At 39.5% G+C, this 18683-nt stretch overlaps 1 protein-coding gene across 4 annotated transcripts in view; it reads right to left on the reverse strand.

Annotated features, from left to right (window-relative positions):
* Positions 1-12252: 12252 nt before the first annotated feature.
* Positions 12253-18683, reverse strand: part of ZNF366 (zinc finger protein 366) — a 36556-nt gene continuing 30125 nt past the window's right edge. For all 4 annotated transcript variants that reach the window (XM_056514480.1, XM_056514478.1, XM_056514479.1 and 1 more), the window contains one exon: positions 12253-18076. In XM_056514480.1, the coding sequence (XP_056370455.1) occupies positions 17541-18076 (536 nt within the window). In that variant the 3' untranslated portion in view covers positions 12253-17540. The remainder of the gene's footprint in view (positions 18077-18683) is intronic.

Consider the following 18683-nt stretch of genomic DNA (forward strand, 5'->3'; position numbering starts at 1 on the left):
ATTATTTTCCTTTGTCAGTCAGACAATTGGTAGTTTCCATGGTAACAAGGGGAATTCCTATATCTCAATTTTTCCCTCTTGTTAGATTGATTACCATACTTTAGGAAGGTCTAAGTGAAGGTGAAGGAATTCCTGATTACCACAGGATTTTTTTTTTTTTTTCTCACTATGCTGTTTCTTTATCGGATGGCGATTTTGGAAGACAATGTTCAGTAAATTGTCTGTATGAGGATTGCTGCCAGTAAAACATGTGGAGAGACATTTTACCATCTGCTTATTGCACAAAAGTAGCTAGAGAAAAGGAAATTACTCTTACCTCTTTTACCGGAGTTTCATTAAAAGCCTGTCAGGTTAGAAAAACTCAACATTAAGTTATTATTCCTGGTTTATACCATAAAAAAGACAATGAAGTTATATTCCTGGATTTAAAAGTATTATTAAGAACCAATAAATAGTTTAATGTTTTCTTGCTTTAGAAAGGAGCAGTTATGTATCTACTATATATCCACTGAAATCCCTTATTCTCTTTCTTTGTGTTGCTTTCTAGGTGATTTAGAAACACACTCAGTTTCAACAGTATCTGCACTGCTGTAAAACTAAGTCTTTTTGCTATTTACCTTAATAGTTTTCAGATTGCATCCCACGTAGTTACAAAAAGGGAAACATCAGCTATATTTACAATGTCAAGAATGACAACTTTTTTTTCCTTAAGCTTTCATCTTGTTTGCTCCTTTAAAAGCACTAAAAATGAATAGAAAAGAATTTCCTGGGGAAAACCCTGAAACACTTAGATAAAATAGAAGGAAATGACAGTGAAAGAGAATGACAGGCCTGTGTGTCATGGATGGGGGTGGGAGACTCCAAATTATGAAGCAGAGGGTAAGAAGCAAAGTCTTTCTTCATAGTCAGTGGCTGAAAAGTCATGACATTGCTAATCATTTGTATAGGAAAAGAAATGTGTATGGCTCTGTGCTGTCAAAGATAAACAAATAGAGGGATCTGTCATGGGTTTACATTTGAAAGGAAGGGGAAAAGTCAGAGGAACACAGTACTGTACATGTAACCAGTACAGCTTTCAAGTTTTAGAGAACAGTTGGATTTTTTATAAGGTCGGGTAACTAGAAGAAAATTGTTTTCTGTGAAACTTGTATTTTAAAAAGTTGTTTCAAATCAACCTGTTTCTCTCCTGCAAAGCAGTACAGGCTTTAGTGAAAATTTCTGCAGTCAGAAAGATTTTTAACTCAGAAAAGCTTCAGACTGCATTTTGGAATCTATTCTGAAAAAAAAAATTGCTACTTGATGTCATTGTATTATGTAAGTAATTTATATTAATTGTGCTTATAGATGTTTCTGGGCATCGAATAGAAACATCGTACCTCTTTATTTGTAGTGGAACATGTGACTTAGATTTGCATTATACTAAAATATTTTGTGGACAGGAAGTTGGTAAATTTGCCTCAAACTTTTATCCAGGTGAATTGGGCACTCATTAGGAATAGTCTCCTTACACAACCAGCAGAGAGAGTGATGTGTGTGTCTGTTTTCTCTGAGAATGAATCACAGGAACAGGGAGAGTAAATTTGGAGGCAAAGACAATTACTGCCGTCCATTTGCTGAAAGGGAATCCTAGAAAAGCTTGAACTCAGAAAACTTCTTTCTGAGACAATGTTTCGAATTTCTCTTCAGTTGACTAAAGATGTCAGTTTTAGTACCAGCACACCAGTTTACTCATTCCCCCTTCCCACTGATGGATTAACTAACTCTTCTATTTGATTCCTAGGCTGGGAAATGCTGCACTTTCAAGCAGCCAAGCGTTTACTAATTCTGAGTGGTTTTGACTCTCAGCTGCTAAGAGCAATTTTGGCAGAGGGCTCACATTGTTATACCTTCTGGTTTGTATATCATCAGCTGGAGTAATTTTTCAGAACAATGCTGAATGCTTATTACATACTGCTTCAAGTATGTCAGTATACATTAATATTGCACTGAGCAGACATTTCATTTCACGGAAGGAATCAGGAAGGTTTAGACATAAAAGATGACACTCAAAGATGTGAAACAAAATAATTTTAAAGTACCTGAGGTGAGCTGCATTTAACCTTGTTGTGTGCTGTTTTTAAGAATCAAAATTGTATCTAGTTTAACTCATATTCAAAGACAATTTAATCAAGTCCTATTCACAATACTTAATTATCTAAATCTTTAAGAATGCTCCTCTTTACATACATACTTGTATGTATGTATATAGCTCATATTCGTCTTCTCAATACCTAACCTGCCATTTGAACTCCTACATACATAAATTTGTTTTCTTCTAACAATATGACACTTCTACGCCAAAAGATGCTGGTAACTATCAAGGTCCATAATTTGACATATTGGTGGTTCTCAAACCTCAGTATGGCTGGCTAGTAGACTGTCATGTAAATCTCACTTAGAAAATTATCAGATACCTTTTTTGTTTAGCAAAAGATGAAACAGTAGAAACTGCTATCTGAGTCATAGACCAACAAAGTTCTAAGGAAAGCCTGGTCTCTACCAATCAAAAGCTTTCTTTAGGGCACTCTGTAAACACAGATGACTGGTTGAGTCCAGATCATAACAGTCCATATGTGTGAGTGTGACACGAATTTAACAAAAATGCAGTCAAAAAAAAAGCCAGAACCAGCCAAGGAAGTACCAGCAGCATGGATGGTCCTGGAAAAGATCCAGAGTGGGAGAGAAAGTTCTAATTTTGGACAGAATGCTGGCTTAAAACAGATCTGATTTTCTGAACAAAGAAACTGCCTCCTGTTGCTTGTCCCTACTGTATTCAAAGAGAGAGAATTTTGTGTACTTTCTTTGTAAACAGAGAGCAACACACACCCCAAATTGCAAACTTTCCAGATTTAACATATTTTATGTAAAGGCTCTTGGCTGAAAGCAGATATATACACCTCAGGGTATTTGATGTTTCAAATCTACCACTTTTCTAAAATCCACTGCCTTTTCAAACTCTCTTCCTCAGCTTTTTTTTTTTTTACAATTATGAGTGATTTATCCTAGGCATATTTATTTCTTTGTCCTAGGCAGGAAAAAGTAGGCATTTCAAGGATCTAAATGAAACTTGATTTTTCTCCATGGATACTTTGCATTGACATAAATAGCAGAACATGTCACTCTCCTTATGGTGCTCCCTGGTGATGTCAAGCATGCCTCCAGAAAGACATAGAATCACAGAATATACGTTGGAAAAGACCTTTAAAATCATCAACTCATAACATTGCCAAGCCCACCACTAAAACATGTCCCTCAGTACTATATATTTTAAACACCTCCGGGGTAGTGACTCAACCACTTCCTGTGCAGACTAGTCCATGCTTGACAGCCCTTTCCATGAAGAAATTTTTCATAATATCCAATCTAAACCTTCCCTGGAGCAACCTGAGTACCTCTTCTCTTATTCTACTGTTTGGAAGAAGGCGATGATGCTCATATGTCTACAACCTCATTTCAGGCAGTTGCAGAGAGTAATAATGTTCCTCAGACCTTCCTTTCCCTAGTCTAAGCAGCCCCTGATCCCTCAACCACTCATTACAGGACTTGTGCTCCAGACCCTTTACCAGCTCCATTGCTCTTCTCTGGACACACTTCATCATCTGAACATTGTTCTTTTCGTGGAGGATCCCGAACTGAACACAGGATTTGAGGTGTGGCCTCCCCAGTGCTGAGTACAGGGGACAATCCCTGCCCTGCTCCTGCTGGCCACACCATTGCTGGAACAGGCCAGGATGCCATTGGCCTTCTTGGCCACCTGGGCACTGCTGGCTCATGTTCAGCTGCTGTCAGCAGCACCCCCAGCTCCTTTTCCTGTGGCAGCTTTGCAGCCACTCTGCCCCAGCCTGTGGCACTGCCTGGGGTTGTTGTGACCCAAGGGCAGGACCCAGCACCGGCCTTGTTGAGCCTCACACCACTGGCCCTGGGCCATGATCCAGCCTGCCCAGATCCCTCTGCAGAGCCTTCCTGCCCTCCAGCACTCCAACACTCCCACCCAGCCTGGAGTCATCTGCAGACTGACTGAGACGACTGGCAAATACAGTCTTCATTCCTGAGGAAGTTCCCAGGTGCTGGCCTGGGCTGTTTTAAGCCAGTGTGGACTGACATCCCACTGTGCAACTTTGTGAGAATGTCCCGTGCCTTAATTCACCTCTCAGTTTTCTGAGTGGTGGGAACTAGTAGAAATGATCAGCAAGAGGTGAAAGATTCTCATGGGGTCCTGACTGAAAAATGCCATGGTCACAGTAATGAAGCAGCTTGGAGGGAAAGTTACTCTGCCAAAAGTATTATATTCTTCTATGAATACTCTTACTTCAATCTTGTTGTGGATTTCTTATCTCTCTGGCTTAGACAAATTGAGAGTACACTACAGAGCCTGTAGCTGGATATTACATAGTTCAAATTATTCAAATTTTCTTAAAGTCTTTCTTATCAGCGACTTTAATTTCCAGTTGCTCAATTGAACAGTAAAAATATAACTGTTAGGGTATAGGCTGTAACAGTTTTGTTTTTTTTTTCAGTTGCAGACTAAAATAAAGGCTCCCCATTTCTTTCCTGCTGCTGTTCCAAGCTTCTCCTTCCCTTGCAGATAAGAACCTAAGGAGACCCTTATTCAAACACATGGCTTATATTGATGTCATGATGTTCTTAGATGGAAAAGATACTCCTTCTAACTGCTGCCCTCCAGGAAGAATACTGTATATCAGCTCAAGCAACAAGACTAGTGAAACCCATTTGTGAAGCCCATTGCATACTTTAATAGGATTAGGAGTTTCTATGAGGACAGAAAAGAAGAGGAAGAAAGTGATCTCATATAATGAATTTAACCAGCATGGGATGAAGTCCTTCCTACTGGGTTAGTATTCCTAACCAGCAAGATAAATGTAATCAAACTCTGCAGTGGCACATTTAATTCCTCTTTTGATTACCACCTTTCATGGTATAATTTTTCCTAGAGATCTGCAGGTCACAATTTTACATCTGAGTAGGGAATAAGTGCTTCTCTAGGAGCTGTAACAATTATTCCCTTTTGCAAGAACTAATTTTTTTTCTTCTCTGGTTTGCCATGGGTAATGGTAGTTTTTTCTGCTGGCTAGTACAATAAAGCTGAAGTAAAGCCTTGGGTCAAGACCCATGTTTCATAGGGTCAAATTGTTCTTTATCTAGCTCAGCATCTTTGACTGCACTGCTGCTCAGGCAGAAGAAGAAGGAAGTTTGCATGTCAGGAAGATTGCTTCCTATTGCAGCATGAATAGCCCAACTGGTAGCAAGTTGGCTGTGTGCCATTAAAAATTGAACAGCCAAGTCAAACTGGGTCAGGTTTACACTTTACCAGGGTAATGTTGTCTAGTCAGACACCAGCACAGGAGCATTTTCAGATCAGAGTCTGCTCAGCCATGGGAGAAGGAAGAGAGAGCAAAGGAAGTTTGGCTGTCAGAAACCTTATTTTATCTTCTATTGTAAATACACAACTGGCAGCTGGTCAGGCATTCAAAGTTGAAAGGTCTACTGGCACCTGTTTTAGGTACATCCCTTCCTCAGTAATGGGCTGAAAATGTAAGCTGCAGACAGCAGCCTCAACTGAGAGCTAAAGCTGTTTTCTGTCTGAGCTATGGGGTGGACTATGTTGTTTTGTAAGCTCTGCCTGTGTGCCTTGCCTAAGGACAAACAGCTCAGGTTGGTGTATTTATTGCTATTACATGAGGTGACCACTGCTCTGGCTATCTGGCCCAATCTGCTGCCCATTAAAGACAGGAGGCAGACCTGACATGTTGCTCAAGTATGCTGAACTGTCTCCATGAAGTCCTCTTTACTCTCACATGTGTTGCACTTGGCTTGTGGTAAAGCAGGCTAGTTCTGAAAGTCAATTCAACTTTCCCATAGATCATGGTTTTAAAAATTACCTTTTAAAAAGCAACATTAATAGAATGGCTGAAGACAAGAGAATTAAAATTTACATTTAGACATGGAGAGTGCAATCTCATCCACCACAAATATCAAGCTACTCTTACTTTCTCACTCAGTGAACCTTAACACGCTTTGGAGCAGAATGCAGCTTTTCTCTATATTTGGTCTTACAGTCTCACTAACATAACCGCCTACAGCTTCACACTTGTTAGGAAGAGGATGTGCCAGGAGCAGCTGCCTAGAGGAAAGAATAAGCAAAAGGAAGATAGAGCAGAAGGGGAAATAAATTGCTAGAAAAGACAGCTGATGGCACTTCAGACAAGTGATGCTATTCCCTCTCACAAAGGAGAGCTCAACAACAACTAAATGCATACCCAAAAAGGACATTATTCAGGTTGTAAAGCCAAACACAAAAAGGCTGGCAAAAGTAAAGATGTGAGGAAATTGGTTCAGATGTCTCCATCAGCATGGAAACCAAGAGAGCTCACACACTCAGTGAGGGAGATTGGTCAGTCATCTTGCTGAGGGAGTGGCAAGATGGATAGAGGCATTCAGGAAGGCTGAAGGGAAGAAGTGCTGTTTCCCCAGAGCTCAGAGCTAAAGCTGAGGGTGTAGTATGTTTGCTTTACAGATGTTGGAAACCTATAAACAGTTGGAAACGGTAAAATGAGAAAAGGAGGACAAGAATTTTATATCCTTGTCAGATGGTTGCTGACAGTGATATGAGAATGGTTTTTAGCATGCAGTGGTGAAGGACCTGAGAAAATGGAGGTAGAGCTAAGTGAAGGGACAAGCTAGAAGAAGTGAAATACACATCTGTGTCTCAGTTATGGCTGCACTTTTCTCCCCTGATTTAGCTATGGGGCTGGTTTTCAACCCAATTGACTGCTCCTGAAAGGCACCTTTCCTAAAATAATTACAGCCACAGTACAGAGCGGGTCTAATCAAGACCCTACTTCTTGCATCCACTCAGACTGAGCTTTATGGGAGAAATTTTAAGTGCTAATTCATGGTAGTCGTGGTGTAGAGATGTGCACACATTTTCAATCCTTTCTGTCCCTCGAGGAAGGCTGACCTCAATTTTGCTGTGTGGCACAGGGTAACCCTGACCATTTTCTCACTGGAACCACAGAGTCTGGAGCTTGTGACCCTCTGTCACAGTAGGGAAAAGCCTCACAACTTTCTCCCAAGCCTGACTTCAATGGCTTATACCCCACAAGACCAGGATGAAAAGTTTTTACTCTGTAACCAGCTTGTAAAATGCTCTTTGGCTGGAGAGGATAGGGCTACAGGGTGAGGGAGATGTGGTTCTTCTGATGGCCTTGCCTACAGGCATCCTCCTGTGTAACTAAATCAGAAAGTGGCAGGAGGGTCAGAACTGAGAAAGTTCAATATAGCAAAGAAAAAACACAGAGTTAGTCCTGAATATCTCCATATTTGATTAAATGCTTTTGAAGGGCTTTCAGGTTTGAACAGTGTAGGACAGCTTTCTACTTGCTAGGTAACTAGTCTTTGTCTTCATGTTAACAACATAAAGCAACTCTAAAACAGAAGAGATTTTAGGGATGCTTACCACAGAGTTTGGGAGGCATTTAAATTGGTAAGATTATCCATTTTATTAATCAAGTAGACCTCCAAAATGATTATGCTGTCTTTCCCTGCTTCCCTAGCTCTTTTTGTATGACTCATGGCTATTTGGGACAAAATTCTAAGGTGAAAAGTTGAAGATGCTTGAAAACAAAAAGTCAAAATGGAGAAATTTTCTTATATACAAGCAATTGTTCCTCTTCTTTAGACAACACTGGAATTGAGGCGCTTGACCTGCAGAAAAGAAAATTACAGAATCATAGAATGACTAAGTTGGAAGAGACCTTCAAGATCATCAGGCCCAACCCATGCCCTAACACCTCAACTAAGCCATGGACCAAGTGCCACATCCAATCTTTTTTAAACACATCCAGGGATAGTGACTGCACCACCTCCCCAGGCAGAACATTCCAGTACTTTATTACTCTTCTGTAAACATCTTTTTCCTAATATCTAGCTTATATCTCCCTCGGCACAGCTTGAGACTGTTCTGTCAGTTGCTGCCTGGTGAAAGAGACCAACCCCACCTGACTACAAGCACCTTTCAGGGAGCTGTAGAGAGTGCTGAGGTCACCCCTGAGTCTCCTTTTCTCTAGGCTGAACATCCCCAGCTCCCTCAGCCATTCCTCACAGGACTGTGTTCCAGCCCCTCTCCAGCCTTGTTCCCTCCTCTGGATGTGCTCAAGGGTCTCAATGTCCCTCCTAAACTGAGGGGACAGAACTGGACACAGCACTCGAGGTGTGACCTCACCAGTGCTGGGTACAGGGGAGGAATGACCTCCCTGCTCCTGCTGGCCACACTGTTCCTGACACAGGCCAGGGGCCATTGGCCCTCTTGGCCACCAGGGCACAGGGCTGGCTCAGGTTCAGTGGGCTGTCGACCACTAACCCCAGGTCCCTTTCTGCCTGGGCACTTCTACAGAAGATGGCATATAATTTTTGGTGAGCAGATCTTCAGCTGTAAAACAAACCCACATATGTGGAAAAGCAAGTGTAGGTTTGCTGACCATGCTACTTTATAAAGCTGTTGCTTAGGAATGATAGGAACAGGATGAGACCACTCTTAATAATCTGATTGTAGGATTTTATGGTTGCTGTCAATCCAAAGGGATTTTTGTTTTCATTTGTCTTTGAAAAAATTCACACATGGAAATTGATGCATTATAAATATACTCTGGCTGACTGGACTGTTAATTCATGAGATCTAAAAGTAAAAGCGAGATTAACAATTTTGACCATTCCACGCAAATCTATATTTTTTTGATTGTGTGCTCTTACTCACAGACTCACTCTTTAATCTGAAAAGTGCAAACCCTGAAACAATTTTTTTAGGATTAACCTAAATTTATTATATTTAATCTAAAATTGATAAAATCTTCATTTTGCTTAGTAGCAAGGACTGTTGTACTGCACTCTATTGTCTCTTGAAAATATTAAGTGCACCTGTGCCAGTCATTCTGTCTGCTCATCCATCACACTGGACTGTTCTTTTTACTTTCAAGCATTTCATAAGAAAATTATAGTGTATATATATTTTATATATATATATATACATACATAATATATACTTTGCAGCAGTGCTCTCAGAGATCATCCTGAGCTCTTAGAATCCCTTGTGATTGGTGGTCTAAGCACCAGGCACCTAAGGAGTTAATAAAAGGTAAAGTGAAAAGAGAAGAAACTTTTTTTTTTAATTAAAAAAAGAGCAGAAGAATAAGAAAATGTATTTTGCTGTTTTGCCACTATCTGTCAAAAACATATGCAATTAATCTTTTATACTCTTCTACATGCATAATAGGATCTACACAAAAATTTGCTCTACATGAAATGCACAATTAAAGCCCTAGAATGAAATAAATCTGTAAGTATCTAACAGGAATGAGTAGCATTCCTGTGGCATGGTTTCATGCTGTACAGGTATTGGATCTGCTAGTACAATTCAGGCAGGAAGACCACTGATGTCACTGCTGAAATCAGGAATGTTAGTGCATGTCCTCCACAGATGTTCATTAGTGAACTGGGTACAACTATTTAGAATATTTCTGTCATACAGCTGCATGTTATGAAAGAGTGGCAGCACAAGCATGCCTCATCCCCTTCAGAGTGAAAATAGTCAGGTATTCTGAACCTGGGGATAATATATTTAAAATGAAGTAGCCACAGCGCGAGGGGTGACGTTGGCACCACACTCCCTCCTGATCCATTCTGCCAGCTGGCTGGGGGTGATTCCTCCCACAGGGTGCTGGTAACAAACAGGTATGAGCCACTGTGGTCGTGAGCAGCCCCAGACGTTTCTGTAAGAAATATTTCAGTGGAATTAGTTTTGCTGGTGTCTACTCTTGACTGCTCATGTGAAGTCTGCCTCATACAATCCTTTTATAACCTGCTGTGTAGCAGCTTTAACAAAAAACTCCGATTAGGAAATGGCTTTAAATGCCTTCCACCAAAGTAAGATCAAGCTTCCAGGCAGTGTCTGCATGCATGTTTATCAGACCTATATAATTTTGGACCTCTCTGATCTTGGTGCTTCTCTCACAGGCTCCCAGGACATATTGCACTAGGCACAACACTGTTTCAGTTTTTAGTGTAACTTTTTTCACAGGGAGATTGCACCACTGTTGTCAGTTATCATTATATTTATGTTGCTGGCTAATTTTATAACCTGATTTTGAAAAATCATCTTGGCCTAGGAAAAAATTATGTTTTACTGTTTCTAGAAAAACCCTATAATTTGGGAATAAATTCTATAAAGAATAAAGCAACTTGCAGAATTCCCTTGCAGCATATCACTCTGTATTGATAAATACTTTTTTGGGTTTATCTCTGCCACTTATCTTGTATAACTGTATTTCTTTAAGAGACATTTATGTGACATCTTCTCTGACATTTTTAGATAGTTTATATCTCCATTAATTTCATAATAGTTCTCCACAAGGTGGAAATACCTTTCTAGTTTTCACACAACTCCATCATTGTCAGTTTTACAGCAACTCATTTTTCAGTTGGCTAATTAGTGTCTTGAACATAATTTATTCCTCAGTGATTTTCCCTTCAGAAGTGTAAGGGTATTTAAGTACTAAAAAAAGTGCAATACGATCAGAGAATCCCAGCTCCAAAAACACTAACACATTCTCTGCTGATGTAAATTGATAGAGGTGTTTTGAATAAGGTGTTCCCACTACAAGAAAAACGTCAGTAAGAGAAAGTCTGGCTTCACCCAAATTAAATCATTTTTGTGATAGGATAGATGTAAAGTATTTTTTCAGAGAGGCTAATCAAAATGATAGGACACCAGAAGACTTATTCATAATGTATCTGTTCTCTGTTCAGCTGTACTTTCATTACAGGCAATCATTAGGAAAATTTATGCTGTATGATTCATCACCATATCACACATTATAACACATAGAAGCAGCATTAGCAGTGTGTTTCATCATTGCCAAATGCTGAAATTACTGACATCCTGCGTGTGTCTTTAGATCAGATTTTCACTTTATGAACCAGTGGGCAAATACATGTAGCTGTATGAGCTACATGAGCCTAAGAGTGTATTAATGGGACAGACAAATTTGGTAAGAGGTTGTGTATTAATTTAGCTGCTACCTTTAGATACTCTGGGCCTTTCAACACTTCACTACTATCACAGAAATGCCCCCCACCTCCCCAGAGCATTTGAGAGGCTCTCTTTCTCTTCTACTTAATTTCTGATAGTTTGAAAATGTAAGTGAAAACTTAAGTGAACGTGGCTCAGTTTTGAACTAAGTTGAAGAGGAAGTTTGTGAAAAATACCAAACACGTTTTTCTAAATGGTATTTTTGTGACTGACAAAGGAGAAACTTTGAGATTCAGTGATACCGAGTCATGTGGGAATGAACTAGGTCACTCTTCAACATATCCTCATCCTACTCATGCAGAGGTAGTCTATAATCCTAATAGTAGTTGCTATCTACCTTCAAAGCATGAGGGAAAACAAAAGGAAAAGGGAAAGAAAACAAAGGCTTAGTCCTGAGGGTTTTTTAGCCTTCAGCATGTATTTCTAGTGTTTACATAAGCCTTCTTCCACTTTTTAAGGCATATACCTCAGAAAATTAGGAATGCAATATCTATCTTTGTTATTATTTATCTTACAGCAAACATTCCAGTTGCTTTCTCTGAGCTCAAAAAGTTTGAAATGCTCTCTGTGAAGTCTGATGATAAATTCAATCAGGATCTCATTCAAACAAACAAATTCAAGAGGTTAATTAGTATTTAATTTAATTTAGAAAAAGTAACTAAGTAATTAATTCTCTTATTCCAATCTTCTGCTTATTCCTCAAACAATAATGGTATTTCTATTTTCTTGACTTCAATTTTACAGTACATGTTTTTTTCCTTTCTTTTTACTTGATGCAGTTCTTTGAAAAAAATCCCTAAGAAGATGATCTTTCTCTTTTAGCTTGTCTGAAGCCATAAAAACACCATAATCACTCAAGAGAATTTTTTATGTCCTCCGTGTAGTCTGTAATAATAAAATTATCTCTCTGCCTTAGAGGACCTGGCAGCTCTTCTATTGTTGTTTTCTAACTAGCCCTCCATCACTAATTTAGCTTTCCCTCTACAAATACCACTTTTCAGTGGTGTTCAGTGAAGAAAGACCTTGTCAGACCAAGCTCATGCATTTGCCATATAAAATACCTAGAATGTCAAGAACTCCATATCTATTTCAATACAAAGTACAGCAGCTTCTCCAGTACATATTTATTTGCTTAAATTAATACAATACATCATACATGCTTTTGGTATTGAGACAGTCAGGAACTAAAGATCCATGTATAGTTGGTTCACTTCATGAGCTGTGGCTTTAAATAGGAACTCGATGTTCTCAGTGAAATAAATATGCCACACATTATTTGCAAAATCTGTTAGGAGTACAAAATGTTAGCTCTGTTACATCTTGTTCAGCTAAGCAGACATGACGTTTTCAAAACTGTTAATAATTATTAAAACTTCTAGGAATAATAAATACGGTACTTATATTACTTCTTAACTGTACAGTCAAAACAGCAGAGTCCAGCAGCACCATATGAAGAAAGAAATCAAAGAATAGGAAGTAGACAAACACAGAGATGGAAAAAGTTGGGTGCAGTAGCATTACTAGGTCTTTCCAGTAATTTGTTTTACAGGAAACAGCACAGGATAAACTTTAATTATGAAATTATAATAAAGTATTTTACCCTTTGAGCTTCTGAACACAGAGCACCTGTCTTTGCTGTCACAAATTGAAGGCAGTCTGGCAGCCAGGAAAACCCAGTTTCACAAGGAGGTGGCTGAGTCCTTGTGGCCAGACTGAAAACACCTTGTTCCAAGGTCACTTGCAACTTCACTTTCCCTGTAAAGAGAAAGTTGTCTATCTTAACCCTTAAACTTTACCAGCCCAGATGTTGGCTTTTCCTCCACCTATTCTGTGCTCCAAAGTGTCTTGCAGAACTCTCCCTGCTACCCTTAACATCAGAAAAGCCTCTGACTTAACAAACCACATGCTTTCACTTGCCAGACTCATTATGGTAAAGCAAATTTATCTTTCCTCAGTCTGACTTCTGGAAGAGTCTCAGGTGCAAGTTTGTAGCCATTCTTACTTGCTGTAATGCTCTCCAAAATGATGAAACAAGGCTGCATAAACAATGCAGGGAAATTGTATAAATGTGCTCTTATACAGAGGTGGTGGAGACTGGGTTTTAGTTTCATGTGTCCCAATAAACTGAAAACCCAAATAAAAGTGAATAATAGTAAGATAAAGACTTTTTTTCCACAACATAGCTAGAAGACGATAGAAAAACCTGTATTAGGAATGAGAAAAAGAAGAAAATATATCCCCCAATGTCCAGGACACAAGCAATGTCCCTGTTGGACTTCTGAGCCTCTACACAAGGCAAAATAAGGAAGCTAATCCCTTGAAAATTACAAATGGGAAATAGCTTCATTATGAGAGCAAATTTCTATAAAGCATTTTCAAAGCTATTAAAAAGCAAAGGCTGTTACTGTCTGTTCCCAAAGCGGTGCCAATGTAAATAGTGTGAAAATAACTTACGTTTGAAAAGCAAGGTGCTTCACAATGGAGGCTGTTATTTCATTTTTAATTTGCCCCTTGAGGCCTCTCTGCAACAAGTGTCTCAAGACCCATCTGCATAATGTTCTAGAGTAGGGAAGACTGTCGTCAATCTCCTAACCACTTTGCTTGAGTCACTTGGCACTGCCTTTTTACCTCAGTAATATTTTTGTTTGTAATTTCTCTTATTGATAATTTACAGTTTTAAATGAGTTTTTAACTGTTCCAACATGAATTAGACTTAATGTGTTTGAGAATTAGCTTAGTGTGACTTCGTGACTAGGCAGAATGTCGAAGTCTCATTGTAAAGAAATATTCTGGTTTCTAGAAAAATGTGATGAAAAGGGGTTCATATTATGAATTGCTTGCAAACAGTATTGCCATTCTGGGACTCTTTTCCATCTGTCTGCATGTGGTTGTCAGGTGCTCCTACTCCCATGAGAACTGCACCTGTAGAAGTGGGTAAATTGACTGCAGTGTGGTTGAAGGAGTTTGGATTAACCATTTAGACAGTTCAGAACTGTCTGCAGTGATTTCCTTTCCTAAGGACACATCTGACACATTCTCGTACAAGGTCAGTAAGGAAACTCTGGACTGCATGCTTCCAGTAGACATAATTTTTGTAGTCGCAGAATCACATAATCACAGAAGCATTTAGGTAAGAAAAGACCTCTAAAATAATTAAGTCCAACCTTTGACCAATCACCACCTGGCTAACTAGACTAAGTGCCACATCCAGTCATTTCTTGAACACCTCCAGGGGTGTTGTCTGGGTTGCTGCCCTTCTCTGGACATGCTCCAGAACCTCAATATCCTTCTTGGAGTAAAAGGCCAAAACTGGACACAGGATTTGAGGTGCAGTCTCACCCATTCTGAGTACAAGGGGACAATCCCTGCCCTGCTCCTGCTGGCCACACCATTGCTGGAACAGGCCAGGATGCCATTGGCCTTCTTGGCCACCTGGGCACTGCTGGCTCATGTTCAGCTGCTGTCAGCAGCACCCCCAGCTCCTTTTCCTGTGGCAGCTTTGCAGCCACTCTGCCCCAGCCTGTGGCACTGCCTGGGGCTGTTGTGACCCAAGGGCAGGACCCAGCACTGGCCTTGTTGAGCCTCACACCACTGGCCCTGGGCCCAGAAGCTGCAAAGTGACTGAAGGGCTCTCCATCCCCTCATCCAGATGACAAATAAAGGTAATAAACAGGGCTGGGCACAGTACTGACCCCTGGGGAGCACCACTGGTGATTGCCTGCCAGCTGCAGTTAACTCCATTAATCACCTCGCTCCTGGCCCGGCCGCACAGACAGGTTTTTACCTGTGAAGGGTTCATCTGCCCAAGCCATGAGCTGCCAGCTTTTCCAGAAGTATGCCACAGGAGATAGTATCAAAGGCTTTGCTGAAGCCCAGATGGAATATATCCTTTGATATTAGTGGCTGGGAGCTAAACTCTCCTGAAAATGTCTCCTCTGCTCCCTTTTTCTGGACAGCAATTAATGTATAATACTTGGTTCTTTCTTGTTAAGGATTGTCTAGCTGTCCCATAACACTCTCCAATCAATAGACATGACTTTGTAATGGAAAGGCTGTGTACTTTCCTGCTTAACGCACACAGGAATGAAGGCTTTGCTGAATTCCAGCCACCTGCATGATCAACTTTCTAGAAATTGCAAAGATTCCTGATTTCTCGCTTGTTCTTCTTATCATGGGAATTAATACATCTGGAAAGGCAGAGTGGACCGATCTTGAACCATGCACAGCTGGAAACTACATCACCAAGAGGGAGAATTCTAAGAGTTAGTGACTCCCAGCTCTTGGCTGTATACATGCTCAAATGGGAGCTTCTGTCTGGCAGAGACAAGCAAGTGCCAAGAAGTGAACCGAAGGAGTTGCTCCTTCTCAGAGTCCATCTCCTAGACCATGCTGAATTTCTACCTACCCCTGTAGTCTAAGAGAAAATATGGTTACACTAGTTATTCTGAAAAATTTCTACTTTTTTTGCTTGACTGCAATGTCTTCCTGGAAAGAAAGATGGATGTTTCTTTCTTCAGTGGGCATTGTCCTACAGCTAAAGCAAGGAAGAGGAATGTTTGATAGAACATTTCATCCCTGAAGAAACATAACTCTATACCTCTAAAATACACTTCACTTTCAACAACTTTTTAAATTCTAGATTTAAAGCGACCCACCTTCCAGTTCAATTTGGCATAACATTTTTGTTTTGAAAGATATGCACATCACCTGGATGTTACTCTTTTTTTATCAACACCTTTTCTGCATGAGCTTCCACGTGTGTTACACCACATTTGAGCCTTGAAAAAGGAAAGCACTGCCTGCAGCCTTGGACTGCACAAATTTAGTTTTATATGAGGAATAAGGACTTTGCCCTGTGAATGCTGATTAACTGGTAGGCGTGAGGATCATAAATTTGAAAGGTGTATGTTTTCTTATAGAGGCAGAGAGCTGCAGCTACATGACTTGTCTTAGCAAGCCATAAGTAGATGACTATATATTTAATTATAACTTGAAATAGACAAAGCATGATTGCAATGCATTTCAAATTAAGAACTTGGCAGGTAAGTGAAGAAGGTAGTAATATTTGGAAGAGATGTACCATATTCATGGATTTTAACCTTTCGAGCTGGGATGTCCAAAGGACAGAGGACAAATTTTATGATTAATGAAATTTTTATTTCCAGGTAAGCAAGAGGATGGTGCAGGGCTGCTTTTTGTCTTTCTCGAACATGGAATTAATATGCTGTTCAAAGTATTCATGAAATTAATAAAAGTTTAATGGAATATGCTTTTTCCATGTTTGTTATAAACTTATAACTCTATGGGAATCAGAGGGTGAAAAACTGAGTTGGACTCCATAAAAACAGCATGAGTGAAATTTGTCTGAAAGGCCCTCAGCTTACTGCTCAAGATGTGTTTGTTTAATAAGAGAAGATTTCTGTCCCAAATAAGAGGAAGGTTTTCCTCTGTGAGGTACTGTTAGTTCTGTAAGGGTGATTTTCACCTTCTGAAACAAAAATTGATCAGATCTATGTATCTCAAAATTATCCTTACTAGTCATGATAAATTGAAGAGAAGAATGGGAAAGCTGCATAATTTTTTCAATTAAATGACTCATACTGTGTTATGAGTAACTATGGCAAGATTCTGAATGCTGCATGCTGATGTTGCCTAGTAAATTGGTCTAAGCAGGCAGTAGAACAAAATGTCAACAAATCTACACTTCAAGAATTTCTGAATACTCCCATACTGTTTGAAACACAGCAAAGCACAAACATTCCTTGTGCCAGAGGACTAGCTTTTGTAATAAATTCCAGTCCTTTCAAAGCCTTACACAAATTTACTGCCTCGCAAGACATTAGTATTTCTTATTAATTTGTTTCCCATTTTTCATTGTAGGTAATTGAACTAAGAGTCACTTCAGTAAATCAAAGTATTTGGACTGTATTAATTCTGAATGTTGGCAGCATTTTCATGCACGCCATTTTTAATAGTACTCTGGCTTATAATGTGAAATACTTTGTGTTTTCAGATATTTTTGAGGCATATGGTTAGAAGTGTTCATATATATTTAGTCAGATAATAAATCAGTTGCTAAAGTATGTTGCTTTCTGCTAAGTAGAAAATTGCATGTATCTATCCCCATATAATAGGAAGTAAACTTCTGTACCCAACCCATTGTCTGTTATACATTGAATGGATAAATATAAAAGTGTTATTTTTCAATATCTCTTTCATTTCTTGATGATCTTGAGCTGCTTTATTCTTGTAATATATGTGTTTTACCCTAAATTATTTTCAATAATTTGGCTTATTTATTTCTAAATACTATTACAGACTTCCAGGCTTTAGTAGCTTACAATTCATGTTAAAATCTATCTGGTTACCATTTTCCAGCTGTTTTAAAATGTTCGTTTTAAATGCCTATAATCATTGCTTGTTTTTCCATTTTTCTTTCCAGCAATTCTTTCAAACTCTTGTTCCTGTGCTTGAAATACAAGTAATCAGAGAGAGAGTGACCAAGTCTGGCCTTTTCAAAGGATCTAAAGCTGAGATGTTCTTTGTTGTTTGCAAGCTCTCCCTCTCCACATCTCTCCTCTTTGTCTGAATTTCCTATTCTCTTCCCCAGTCCTCCCTCACTTAACACCTCTTCCTTCTCATTGCAGTAGGACTCCCTGAAGTCCTTCATCACGCTCTCAGGTTTGCCAGAGAGATCTTGAGCCATGTACAGCTTGTTGTCATCGTGATGGTACGTGGCAGGGCTGTACCGCTCTGCCTCATAGCAGTTGTCTTCCTCTTCCTCCTGGCATGAGCTTCCCTTGGCACTCTCACCATCAGAATGAAATGAGATTCCCTTCCCTTGGCTTTTCTGGGAAAGATCAAATGGCTCCTCCTGTTCCAAGCTTCTCAAGACATTTGTCTGGGACAGAGCAATCCTTCCTCTTCCAAAACCTTGTAGTGTTTTGAGGGGAGGAGAAAAGGAAAAAATTATATATAGGAAATTTTACTTCTAGATACATGGCTAAAAACAAAATCTGAAGTGTCATTGTATTTCATATTTTACCTTTGTCTTCCATCCAGCTATCTCCAAGTACTTCACTGTCTACATCTCATGGCATCTCCTTTGAGATGCTACAAAAAGCAATGCTGTTGCATACACTTCACAGCCAGGTTCGGACACACAAAACATTGTTTTGTACAGCCAGTCTCTAGATGATGCAGCTGGGAAGTAAAGTGAAGTGTCTTGCCTTTTGTAAATTGAACCTACTCACTTCCTCCTTCCTATTCTTTATTTTTTTTAAAAAAAAACTTGGTTCTAAAGGATCACAGTCCATAACCCAAGTCACAGTATTTGTATATTATTTTTCAGAGGAATGGAAGAGACTAAATGCATGGTAATGTATTTGTTCTATGGACACTGGGGTTCAAAGTTAATACTTTAAAAATGAAAAGACAACAGTCTCAGCAGCCTATGAGTCTCCTTAATTTCCCCCCTTTTCATTCACTGGGGAACAATCAACTGAAAAACTCTGTGCGCTAGATAGTGCTTCAGCTTGAG

This window comes from Oenanthe melanoleuca, chromosome Z (assembly GCF_029582105.1).
Source record: "Oenanthe melanoleuca isolate GR-GAL-2019-014 chromosome Z, OMel1.0, whole genome shotgun sequence".
Lineage (NCBI taxonomy): Eukaryota > Metazoa > Chordata > Aves > Passeriformes > Muscicapidae > Oenanthe > Oenanthe melanoleuca.